Consider the following 13,155-nt stretch of genomic DNA (forward strand, 5'->3'; position numbering starts at 1 on the left):
GTAAGCATGGGAGCCTGCCAATTGGCAGCTAAGCAGAAGTAAAGTCTAAATTCGGTCTAGCATGCTTCAATCAAATCCGTCATTGCTTTGAACCCTTGGGGCACCACAGAGGGCTGGTGGCTTAACCCCAGCAGGCAGCTCAGCACCACACGGCTGCTGGCTCGCCCGCTCTCCCCAAGTGGGTTGGGCGAGAAAAGCAGAAAGGTAAAAATGTGAGAACTCACAGGTTGAGATAACCCTTGAGGGAGCTGTTTCCCCCTTCCTCCTTTACTCCAGTTTTATCGTTCAGCACAACACTACACAGTGTGGGACACCCCTTCGGCCAGCCCGGGCCAGCTGTCCTGGCCCTGTCCCCTTCCAGCTCCTGGTACACCCCCAGCCCCTCGCCGGTGGAGCAGCACGAGGCGCTGAAACGCCCTGGGCTCTGCGTGAGCACTGCTCTGCAACAGCTAACACATTGGTGTGTTTTCATCAAAAATCCAAACCACAGCATTATACCAGCCTCTGTGAGGAAAATAACTCTATCCCAGGCAAAACCATGACTGTGGTAAAAGCTTTCTTTAGACATTCAGTGCAGGCCTTTCCTACTTATGGCTCCCGAGGGAGCACAGCTCCATCAAAGAGCACATTCTGCTTATTGTAGTGTGTTCTCCAATGCAAGGTCTTTTGGAAACGTTCTCCATACTGCATCTCTGCTGTGATATTTAAGAACACTACTAACATTAGGCCTGAAGGTATTTTTGGCTATTTTGTCCCTGTTTTCATATGCTAGTACACTTTCATTTAGAATAGATCTCATGTTTATATGCTAGCATTTTATTTTTCAATTTTGCATGCTGTAGAGGTCAGATTAATAGGTGTATAGTTGTACTTCTTTCTTCTCACTCCATGAGTGCTTCTGCTTTTTTTGTACTTCTGATGATACCACCCTTAGCTGAATATCCTTATGTTCTAAGCCATGTTTCTTGTGTGTTTTGCCCTTGCTCTCCTTACAGGGATAAGGAACACCTTGTTCCTGTTTGGTAGCCTTAGCAAGTAAGACTAGGTAAGCATTGCATTTCCTGTGTTATAGTCCATAACTTCTTTTCATTGGTACTTTCAGTTTCTTTTGCCATTACTGATATTTCCTGATAACCACAGAAAGCAATTATTTAACCTGCTGTGCAGGACTGCAGACCTGTGTGTGACCCCCTCGTGTAGGATTTTACATCTTCAACATAAATTCCAAGCCTGTCCCAGCCTGAAGATCCTGAGCTCTGTAGGACTAGCATTTTATTTTCTAGCCTGTCCAGAAAGTCAGTCTTCAGTTTGGCAGTTTCTGGAAGTGTATTGCTGTAAGTTTATATCTGGAGGTTTAAATGTTTTGTGGCTTACTTCTTGTACATGGTAGGCGTCTTAACGTTCTTCGTAATGTCGTCTTTTTTTTTTTTTCAGGAGTATATACTATGACTCTGTGATACTTAGTTTTTTTGTTTAATTTTCTTCAGTTTCATGGGTCAAACCAGCTTATTCCATGTAAGGAAGTGATTTTTCGTCAAGAGGTTAGTGGTAAAATGAGATACAAGGATTACTTTGGATGAGAACGTTTTTCTGTAAAATGTCAGAGCTCTGTTGTTTCTCTTCATTTGAGTATTAATGAGGATTTTTTAAATAAACCTGAAGAAACATCCTTTTACAAAGTTACTTTTGTAGGTGTTATGAGGCATTTGGTATAACTCCATTTTTCTTCAGTTAGACTTGATGCTTTTATCAGATTGCTCCTCCATACAGCTTGCGATACCTAACAAACTCAACACTGGGCTGTGATAGTAGTTTTATGTTTTCTCATGTTTTAGCTAAGAATGTCAATATTTAGTATAAAGCTATCTGTAAGACATTCTGTGCCCTCAGATCCTAAAATTACAACTGCAGTTGTCATTGCCTTGTCTTTTATGTACTCAGCTATCTGAACATTTAACAATGTAAATAGTAAAGATTAATACATGCTTTTCCCCCTTAAAAGTCAGATGAGTGTTTGTGCACTGTGCTCAGTCACTGCAGCCAGCTTTCTGCCTTGCTTGCGAGGTAGTTGTGGAGACAGACACTGTTCAAATGCTTTTGAATCGTTTTTCCTAGTGACAGCAATTTGAAGATATTGAATGCAGTTTGCTCTTTCTTTTTGGCTGTAGTTGTAGAGTTAGCTATCACAGCGGAGGCTTTGAGGGAGACAGCGAATTCCCTTCACCCGTATCTGTTTGTATCTCCCTACTTCAGTGCAAGTGGGGAGGCTGTGACACTCGCTGCTGGCTTTTTAAAGCTGAGTGGCCTGCCAGACTCCTTTCTTTTGGAGGGAGTGCTGTGGCAGCTGTAAATCAGAGCTTCCTCTGAAGGGCAGACAGCTTGCCAGGAGTAAAACTTGAGGGCCTTCCTGAGGCGTAGTTGGTAAGGCCCAACTCTGGCACTGGCTCACGGGCCTGTCAGAACAGGAGGCTTGAAGTCAGGCTCTGCTGTGGCGTGAGCTTCTCCGTACATCAGGAATTTCTGCCAGGCTCTCTCCAGGGAGATGGTCGTGAGTGCATTGGCTGGGCTGCCTGATCTTTGCCTCCAGCTCTTCGGAAGTGAGAAGGAGGCCGTGGTCTCAGTCTTACTGCCTCAGCATCACAGAGATCTTCTAAGAAGTAACACTGGTGATAGTTCAGTATGGCACTGAGATCCTGGTGTGAGGCAGGTCAAGAGACAGTGGGTACAGATGGGCACAGGAGGCTCTGTCTGAATGCTGAGGAATGCTCCTTCCCCAAAGGTGTGACTGAGCCTGGGGGCAGTTTGACCAGAGGTGGCGGAGATGTGCTAATGGCATCTGGGCACTGGCCGCAGGTGGCCCTGCTTGAGCAGGGAGGCTGCACCAGATGGCCTCAGGAGGTCCTGTCCAGCCTCAGCTGTTCTGTGATTCTGTGACCTCAGGACCACACGGCTGTGGGTGCTTACTTGGAGTTGTTACCTGAAGAGCAGCTGATTACTAGCACTCGTGTTTGATGCACTTCACTGTGGTTATGCTCAGGCAGGCTGCAACTTTGTGAGATCTCAGGTGAATGAACTTCTGAGTTACTGATCTCGAGGGATGAGCCTAGACAGGCAGGCTTAATCTCTAGGGCCTTTTGCAAATTAGGAGGATTCATTAGCCCCATAGATGTAGCTTAGCCATTTAAAGGCTTTAACTTTCCATTTGTCTTGTAGCTTAGTGATACTTGGTTACTTGTTAAAGAGTTGAATTCACAGAGGAGACCTTTACACATCTGATACCTGTTCTTTATCCCGGTAATTTTCAGCCAGTCGTCAGGATACTGGCATCTCATTTGATGAGCATTCCTTTTGCATTCTGAAGCCATTGATGAAATAATAATTTATTACATTTAAGACAAATGTAAATTAGAGAACAGACTTTGTTCCTCAGCAATGAAATTACTCAACTCTCTCCTTGCTAGTAATAACAGTGAAATGTGAGCTGATGACTCGGCACTGATGTTGGGAGAAAAAATGCCTACAAATGGTCATGCAAAGATTCACTGGCTGGTCATTGTTCTGAGATAAAAGCTCTCTTGGACTAAGCTGAAAGGTAGCTTGCAGACAAATTTGGCAAATAAATGGGGTAAATAAAATTGCAAGATGGAGGCTGTGCTTTGTGTGGGGAAGTAATAGCCTGTGGAAATAGCAGCCTGAAAAAATGTGCTGCAGCAACAGTGTGCACGTCAGGTGCTTATTGGTGACAGTATTTTATTCACAGCAGATATTTCCAGAGGAGGCATGAATGCGAGCCCTGATTTAGTAACCCTGTTGATTTTTTGAGTGGAGTGGTTATTTGTTGTGGATTTCTCATTCTTTCTGATAGTAAAGCAAGGTCTATTTGTTCTCCAGGAAGGCAATTGAAAGTCCCAGTTCTAGCAAATGAGACCTGTGGTGCTCAGGGGCAGATGTTGTCTGTGGGTGGCAAATACTCTCTTACCTTCTGCTTTCTTTCCAGTCTTGCTGGCTTGTGTGAGGTTGAGAACCAGCCCAGCAGTGGGCAGTGCTGTGACTGGCTGTAGCCTTACATGCTCTTTTCCTGCGCACTGTGGTGCCATTCGGCTTCCCAGTGCAGCACTGAGCTCTTGAAAGAGATGTGCGGGAGCGTGTCAGTATTGTAGCTGGGGAGTAGAAAGGAGGGGTCAATGTGTGCAACAATTAACAGGACATAACACCCTGCATCCCAGCAAACCATTGCTATCAAGCTTCACTGGGATGACCTGAAAGCTCAGTGGAGATGTTTACTGGTTTCCCACATGCTTTATCTTTGCTTGTGACCAAGCACAGCTGGCAGCTATTCCTGCTGCCTGCCTGTAGTGCTGTTGATGGCATCCAGGCAAAGTCTGGGAGCCCTTTCTGTTGGAGAAGGTTTCCTGATCCCAGCTGTGAGACCAGTGGAGATGCAGTTCCAGAACAGCCAATTCCATTCTTCTCTATAATTTCTTCAGCGCTGATCTTGGTGCTTGGCTTTGATTTGGTTTCTTGGCATTGATAGGTGTCAGATGAAGAAAGACTGCATTTGTTGGGTGTTGGATTGCAGTTAACTGGTATTGTTGTGTCGTGCCAGTCCTCTCCCCTTCGCTGTGGGGTTCTGTGGTGTGGGAATCTGTATGGAAATAGGATTAGATGCGGCTGTCTGGCATCACTTAGTCCTGGAAGGATGTGCAGCCTTGCATAAGGGCACATGAATAAATTGCTGGAAGTGCCCATTCAAAGCTTCTGGCACTGACAAATTTCTTTACTCTAGGAGAACTTTTGTTTCTGCCCTGGTAAATTTGGTTTTAACTGAATGGGAAAAGGAACCGACGACAGTATAATCATACAAGAATTCAGGTTACAAGGAGTCTCAGGAGGTGATCTAGTCTAGCCTACTGCTCCAAACAGGATCTCCTTCATTAGGAATGTATTTATCAACTCTTTGCACTTAATATCATCCTTTTTTGTTCTTTCTTTTGCTTCCAAATTGGGGTTAATCTGCACACTGACATGTATTTGGCAGTACCAGCACCACATTAACAGACTAAATAAGTGAGGAGAAGAATGGATATATAAAGTTGGTGACTGAGGCTTGGACAGAAGTCTGTTGCAAAAAGTCTAATAATCAGGTGGAAGTCTTACCTACCCGCCTGCTCTTTTAAGCCTTACCCATATGAACTGACAGATGTCTAAAGAGTGTCCTGTATTTAAATTATTTTGATTCCAAGAAGAACAAGAAAAATGGTGCTAGAATGCAACTGCTAAATTATTGATACAAATCTGAAAAATGTGGTCCATAATCCAGGGACCAATACTGCAGGCAGTAGGTGGCTTGACCTTAAGTTTTGGTGGTCTGTTTTGTTTTGTTTTGATGCAAGGGAACTGTTACCTTTGTCACCACTTGGCAACCTTCCATTTAAGCTCAACTGCAATTTGAAGGTTAATGTTCTAAGTATTTCAAAGATACATGTTTTAATTATCATTCATGTTGCTTTTTCTGTTCTCTTTCCCTATAGCACAAAGTTTAGAACTCTTCAGGTAACTTGCCAACTATTTGAGTGTTTTCATCACGTGATGGAGGAATGTAGTTAGTTAAGCTATTTGGTGTAGATTTACCTAGAGTTTAAATTTACTTAGTGAATTCAGGGAAAGAAAAGTGTCTGCTGTGGCATAGAAGTCAGTGTGGTATATTTGTTTGTATGTTTGTGTAGAGCCCTCAAGAGGTTGATGCTGTGACTGTGTAACTACTTCAGCAAGTGAATGTAAGCCGACCAGTATGTATATAGAGATGTAACTAATGGGATGCTTATAAAAGCATACATCTTTATGTTGAGATAAAATATGTAGTTTTTATATAGCTTCTGTTTATATTAACCAAGAGTACTTAATGTTGTGATTAACTATTTCACTTTCTGTCTTACAGCTTGCCTTGAAGGGATCTAATTACGCTGGTCTATTGGAGCGGCACCGCATTCATACAAAAAATGTGGAGCATGTTGTAGACAGTTTACGGTAAGAATATATGGGTGTTAAGAATTTCAGAAACAGTGCAAATATCCATGGAAGAAAGCTTTGTGTGACAAGCCCTAATAAAACAGGAATACTTAAAGCAGGGTGATGCAGATGGACAGTTATTCCTGAAACAATCGTGAACTTGCTCAGTTCAGCTAACACATTGCATCGCTGTCTTGAAAACAACTGAAAAAGATGTAAAGGGTTTGTGTGAGCGTCAAATGCTTAGAAACCAAATACAACTGTACTTAGTCCTTAATTACATGTCAGTTTTTCAGAAGGATGTGACAAGGAACAATATAGGACACATTCAGGCTTTTTCCTGCACTTTATAGGAACGAGAGGATAGAAGTCCGTCTTGTTAAACGTCGAGAATATAATGAAGAGACAGTTCGGTGGGCAGATGCTGTTATATCAGCAGGAGGTATGACTTTATGGAAAGGAAGTATATGTTTCAGTATGTTTTCATAGATATGTTTTTCAAATAAATTTTGCAGTCTGTGAAGCATCTGGAGATGTGCACATCTTGAAAACAAATGGCTGATATAATTGTCAGAAAATATGACAAAATTCAGTGGTTGTGGCCATCCTTTCTTCCTCTCATATCTGAAGTTTGTAGCACTAGGAAGTGAATGGCAATGTATGGCCACTTAGGAAAAGTTCTGTATTATCTTGTGTAAAATGGTGGAAATTGTGGAATTTACTGTAATTTTCAACTAAAGAGGATAAAATACTTGCTTTTATATGATTATGAGTAGCCCTAAACCCTACTCTGTATTTTAGGAACGTGAGTTGGAGGCTAACATACTTCCTTTTCCTCCCCCTTCCCAAACTTTTTTTCTTGCTTTCATGCTTAATTGCAGCATATCTGGAATTGGTGGCACAGGTAGAAATATGCAACTTCTGAGCAGCTTGTGCCACTCCTTAGAGCTTTTTAAACAAACCAACAGAGCAGCTAACCTGTTTGATTCCTTTTAACATCAGATTTCAGCAGTTCATTCAGTTTTATTTTTGTGACTTGCTGCAAATACTACAGTGCATTGCTGTGTTCTGACTTAATGTTCAGTCATTCATGACAGTAGACTTGAATGCTGCCCTGCCAATGCATTCTCACTACTGGTCCACTTTTCCCTCAGCTGTTGGTTACTACTCAGAATGGGTCAAAGGGGGTGTGTTCATGCCTGAAGCATCCTAATAATACTGTTACAGATTTCAATGAAATCCTCAAGGTTAGAGGCTAAAGTGAGGTGTGAATGCAATTTCTCTTACCAGCTGATAAACATAATAGAAAGCTGCATAAATGTCTTTCCAAACTTGCTTCTGCCAAATTCAGTTGCCAGGGCAAGTATAGCCGTCCAATAAGTAGTACTTTTTCCAGTCACATTTATTATCTTGAATTCAGTTGTCATTACTCTGTTTTAAAAGGTGTCAGTGGTTTTCTGGTCCCATTTTATTTTTGTGCCACTTAACCTGTTCAGTTGTTGACGACAGAAGCATGTAACGGTTGTACTGCAATATATGTGAGACTATTTTGTTTGGAATATTAGAATGAGAAGAGAAACTAACATTCTTTGTTTTGCTTTTTGTGTAGGTGATGGCACAATGTTGTTGGCAGCCAGTAAGGTCTTTGATAAATTTAAACCAGTTATTGGAGTAAATACTGATCCTGAAAGGTAAAAACATGTTTGGGAAAGAGATACTATGTTTAATGTCAGGCATAATATGCATCTGTTTTCATGATGCACGCGGCATGCCTGTGGCATTTGGTAACAAATGTCTGTCTTACTGGATTGTAGATACCAAGTGAACCTGTTGTTTTATTACAAAAGTTTCCACGAGTTGTCTCCTCTCATCTGTGAGGACATAAAGTAGTACTGGATAAGCACTGATGTGTTCAACTGCCACAGCTGTTTTCACATTAATGCAACTGTACTTGGAGCTAGGTTTATTACTGAGCAGAAGCTTGTGGCTGGAGATGGTAGTGTAGACTAGTGACTGGAAAAGGGACTTTCTTAACAAAAGCAACTAAATGTGCTGTCTGAACATTCAGAAACTTAATTTCTTTAAGGAGATGAATCCTATTGGAAATCTGTTAGGGTATGAACAAATTAAATTTGTTCTGGTTTTGTTGGGTAAACCGTTCCAGAACTCAGAGGACACCGTCTCCTCAGTCACTTAATGGCATTTAGTTGTCCTCTTATAAACTCCCATTCACCTAGCAATAAGATTGATTTGGGCAGGTGGATACAGTGTATTAGTACTGCCTTGGTTGGTATAACCTTCAAATGGATGGCAAGTAAAAACTCAAAATTCACCAAGGCTCTGTCTGACGAGACTTCCAGATTTAGATTTTTGCTTCTGATATTACCAGGTAATCAAATCTTAGCAGATAAGAAAGTGGTAGCCAAAAAGTTTTAATTCTTTCCATACCATATTCCCCTTCCAAAACTTTTCAAATGCTGTGAATAGATATTCAACAGTATCAAGCCTGAATAACAGGGTTCAAATAACAAGTGCCTTCAAGTTATCAAATATCACTCATGAAAGGGGAGCAGTGTTTAGTCTTCTGGCTTTGACATGAGATTCTTTTGATCTTAGGCATGTCACCTACCTGTCTCGGTATCACCAACTTGTATGTAAATGGAAAACATTCTTTCGAATTTGCAAGGTTTATTTAGCTTGAATTCCTTGCCTAGAACTATGGTGACAGGTACTATGTTAGTACCTGTGTATTCTTGCAGGGTTACCTGCTGAACAACCATTTTTTAGGGGAAAAGTGGAAGAAAGATCCTGATGTCTCACGTGTACCTCACAGGAGCTGAAAGATGGATATTGTTGGTAATGTACCATGTATGTGAAAATAGTATGGGATCATAAAGGTCAAAAGCCTGGCTTTGCTTTATGTAACTGAGAGAACTTGCTTGTTTTTTGTGTTGTTTTTTTGGGGAGACCAAAATACTGTACTTTTTCATCATCCTTACTCCTTTTTGCTTCCAGATCGGAGGGTCACCTATGTTTGCCTGTGAGATACACACACTCGTTTCCTGAAGCACTACAGAAGCTTTATCGTGGTGAGTTCAGGTATGATTCAGTGCTCTTTGGTCTTACAAAACATGTTGATTGGAAAATGCTTAAAAATGGTGTGATCCATAAGGAGCAGGTTATGCTTAGTAAAATCTTAATGCTTCAAGTAATTAATTCTCTTTAGATGTTTACTACGTTGAGAAATGCGTTTGTGGTTGAGAGTGGGGCTGGGACTACAAAGGATAAAGCTGGTAACAGGTTCCAGGAAAAACTGCTTTTGGCGTGACCTTCAGTAATTGATTTCTTTTCTGAATTAGCATATACATAAATGAGGAACTGTAGTCTTGTAAAGGATGTATTGGTTTATATATTTTAACACTCTAAACCGTTTGTAGTACAGTGATGGGCCATACTAATAGAAGCTAATGAAGTCTATACTATTAGGAAGTGCTCAGTTTGATGCAGATGGTTGTAGTGATTAAGGTAGAATGGCATAAATTTTGTTACTAGAATAGTGTTAGGGAAAGCTTTTCTTTATGATAAAGGTAGCTTGATGCTTTCAATACTAGATACTCTCAAAATAATGAATCTCACTTGAACTAAGGAGGAAGCGATCTGAATTTTAAAGGACAAACTAGAGGACAGTTTCTTATAAACTCCTATTTAAAAAGAAACATTGTTCTGTGTTGTATTAACACTCCAGGATACTTCTGTGATGGCAAACAATCAACAGAAGCAAGTTATTCACATTAAAATACCTTGCAGTTGTGTTTTTTTTTTTGTTCGTACTTATAGCATATTCGATTTATAGTTTGTTGTTGTATTTGTGCCACAGAAAAAAATTCTAGAATGAGGTGAATGCAGTCAGCAGGATTGATTATAAGTAACTTAATGGGTTTCAGTAGCTATTACTAAATGAGAAGGTAGTTTGAAATCAAATATTCCCAGGCTTAGAAAACAGCAGATTTAACTTGCCATCTTGCTAAGTAGTTTAGTTAAAGCTGGTAGTGCTAACACAGGTAAACTCCCTTGATACTCAAACCACTTGTAATGTTTTGTTGGATGCCATGTTAAATTTTTGTTGCTGACACTCCTGTTACTGCTCTTAGGGAGCTTAAGCCTCACCAGAGTAAAACAGAAAGGATCTTTCCGGTTATTGTTTCAGAATAAGTGTGACTTGAAACTGATGTTCTTAAGCAAAGAATTGAGTGGGTGTTCTTGGCAGTTCTCGGATTTACTTGGGCCTAAGGAATCTTTTTAATAGGAGGATAACTGGATCGACTTGTCTGAAAGAATTTCTGATGGCTCATAGTGCCATTAGGATGGTGAGGTGCTCGAGACTGGAAATGAGAGCATTTCTTCTTGTCCTTATCCTTGACCTTTGTGGAACTCACTTTAGTGGAAGAATCTGTGTAAGCACTTACCTTGTTGTTCCATGTAGCAACTAACCTCACTGATTTATGAAGGACATGCTATGTCAGACTGCCCTTGTTTCTTTTTATGATGGTAAACAGTGTAACAGGATCTCAGAATAGGGATGCAATAGTAGACTACCATTTTGTAATTTTATAGGTCTTTTGGCTTGTTCTAGCATGAATATTGTGAGGAAGCTAATGTAATGATACCCACTGCAAGCTGTTTGCCTGACTACCTAAAACCATACTTAAAATTTAAGGGCAGATAGATAATTTTACTAAGGATGTGTTTGGTGAGGCTCTAGAATGATGACCTCTGGGTTTGATACTACCTCCCCTTCTTGGGATGAAGGGAGTAAAGAAACTGTACATATATTAAAGGTCAGATTGGCATGAACTGTAAAAACGCTGGAGGAGACGATTAGAATCCAAACAAATTTTGAGGCATATTGAAATAAATGGTTTGCTGTTCAGTGCAGAGACACTGAAGTCAAGCACAGAGTACTGCAGTTACTGATTAGAAAGCCAGGTGCATGAACATACGATAGACAATGACAGGCCGCTGTTTCCCAGGAAAACATCTCATATTGTACTGATTGTGAACTGAATGCAAATCAATGTCAATGTTGCAGAAAAAGCAAATGTTATGCAAGGTAGTATAGACACAAGTCGTAACAAAGACATACAGAATAGTTCTTCCTCTTTATCCAACAGTGATGATGCTTCAGATGGTGCACTATATGCAGATTTGAATATTGTTATTTCAGAAGGGGAAGAACAACTTAAAGCTGATGGGAAAATGACCCCAGAATTTCTAGAAAATTTTGCGCCTGTAGGTGCATGAAAGAGAGTAGTGTTAATTCAGAAAAGAGTGAGTGAACTTATTGTATAGGTTTGAAGGCTAAAGTTGCTGCAAAGTTGAGATGTTGTCGTAATTCAGGAGACAACGAGAAAAAACTAATAATACATTTTTATAAAGTCTGAGTCTTCCTTGCTATAATTTTCTGTAAACATGTAAGCTGGCTACTGTCATCCAAATACCAACAGTGTGAACAGGGAAAAGATGTGATTTGCTTCCTTCTGATTTGCTTTCTGAATCGCAACTACTATTTCTATCTTGTTTTATGTAATCTCTAAATTATAAGAGGAAAAATGAATTGATTTCTAGAAAAAAAAAATAGAAAAATCTGAATGATGTAACAGTGTGAGGAAGAGTGCCTTTTATATCCTTCTCTTTCTTCATCTGAACTGCTCTTAAGCACCCTAAACTTCCCAGGCCAGGAGAGATCATTAAAATTAGAGGATGATTATGGGCTTTATGAATAAAGGGATGGAAGAGCTGCTTTTCTGGACATCTATGAATATAAGCAGAGCGGTGGAAAAAATAGAGCAAGTATTAGTATAAATACATTCATTATAAGGTATTCATATGAACATAAATTCCTGGGAGCTTGTTGCTTTCAAATGCGTTGCATCAGTCATGAATTCATAAGATAGAATCACAATTTAAAAAAGAAAAAAAATGTTCTTATGCATAATGTAACATTTGCAGACATCTTTTGGTCAGTGTCATCTTACTTGACACACAAAAAACATCAGCTATCAAAAAAGCGTATTTATTTTTTGGGATGATTAACTTTATAATTATAGAAGTAATAGTGGAAGCTATAAAACTTGAAATGTGTCCTTGAATATATTTAACCTTTAATCTTAACATGCTCTGCTTTGAAAAAGAACCAGTGAAACTCTTGTGTCTTCAAGACAATCTGATCCTAGCTAATTCTATAATAAATATTTCGAATATTGATACAAACTTTTCTCTTCTCTTAGGTGGCAGTGGCGACAAAGAATCCGACTGTATCTTGAAGGAACTGGTATTAACCCTGTGCCTGTAGATTTACATGAACAGCAGCTAAGCCAAGAGCAACACAGCAGAGCTCACATAAATGAAAGATTCCAGGATCAAAGTAGGTTAAAGTCTGCGACAAGAATATAATCACTGTGCTATGATAACTTTGAATAGGAAGGAGGTAGAGATTTGTGAGAGTTAAAGTATTTGAAGTCTTGTTGCTATGTTTGAGAAGCAGGGGGAGACAGTTCTTGTTAGCTCAAGACCCAGACTGAGTTTTTTTTCAGAAGGGAATATTGTCAGTTTATATACATTTATTCTGGACTATACATTTGGAACTATTTTTCAGTATTAACAATTTATAGAGCTATCTTGAAATAATATTACCTGTTGGCAAAATACCTGAGCTTGTTATCAAATGGTCTTTTGGGGTTACCATAGACACTTGGGGTTACCACAGGAACAATTTACCATGTATCCAGCTGGTCCACACTAAATGTATGCGTGGGAGGGAGGTTGCGTATGCACACTCTTAACATCTGGTGAATTTGAGGTAGATTAGCTCACAACTGAAAAAATAAACTGTCACTTTGCCTGCAAGCAAATGAGAAAAGAGAAATAAGAATCTCTTTGTGAGTGATTCCTAGGTCATTAAACACCTTCAGTTGTTTTCTTTATGGTGGACTGAAGATGCAAGAGTCTGTGCTTAACTTGTCTGGCCCTGCATTTCCTCACTGAGAGGTCCTGATCAACATGAACAATTTGTTAGTCCCCTTTAATTACCTGCAGTATAAAGTCTAACTCTTTGAACTTGATTCAGAACATCTGTTAAGTCACTGT

At 40.0% G+C, this 13,155-nt stretch overlaps 1 protein-coding gene across 2 annotated transcripts in view; it reads left to right on the top strand.

Annotated features, from left to right (window-relative positions):
- The window catches only part of NADK2 (NAD kinase 2, mitochondrial), a 33,409-nt gene that overhangs the window by 9,831 nt on the left and 10,423 nt on the right, over positions 1 to 13,155 (top strand). For both annotated transcript variants that reach the window (XM_083818507.1, XM_083818508.1), the window contains exons 2-6: positions 5,939 to 6,027; positions 6,363 to 6,451; positions 7,619 to 7,700; positions 9,025 to 9,108; positions 12,297 to 12,433. In XM_083818507.1, coding sequence (XP_083674633.1) covers positions 5,939 to 6,027; positions 6,363 to 6,451; positions 7,619 to 7,700; positions 9,025 to 9,108; positions 12,297 to 12,433 — 481 coding nt within the window. The remainder of the gene's footprint in view (positions 1 to 5,938; positions 6,028 to 6,362; positions 6,452 to 7,618; positions 7,701 to 9,024; positions 9,109 to 12,296; positions 12,434 to 13,155) is intronic.

The sequence above is a fragment of the Anser anser genome, assembly GCF_964211835.1.
Source record: "Anser anser genome assembly, chromosome: Z".
NCBI lineage: Eukaryota > Metazoa > Chordata > Aves > Anseriformes > Anatidae > Anser > Anser anser.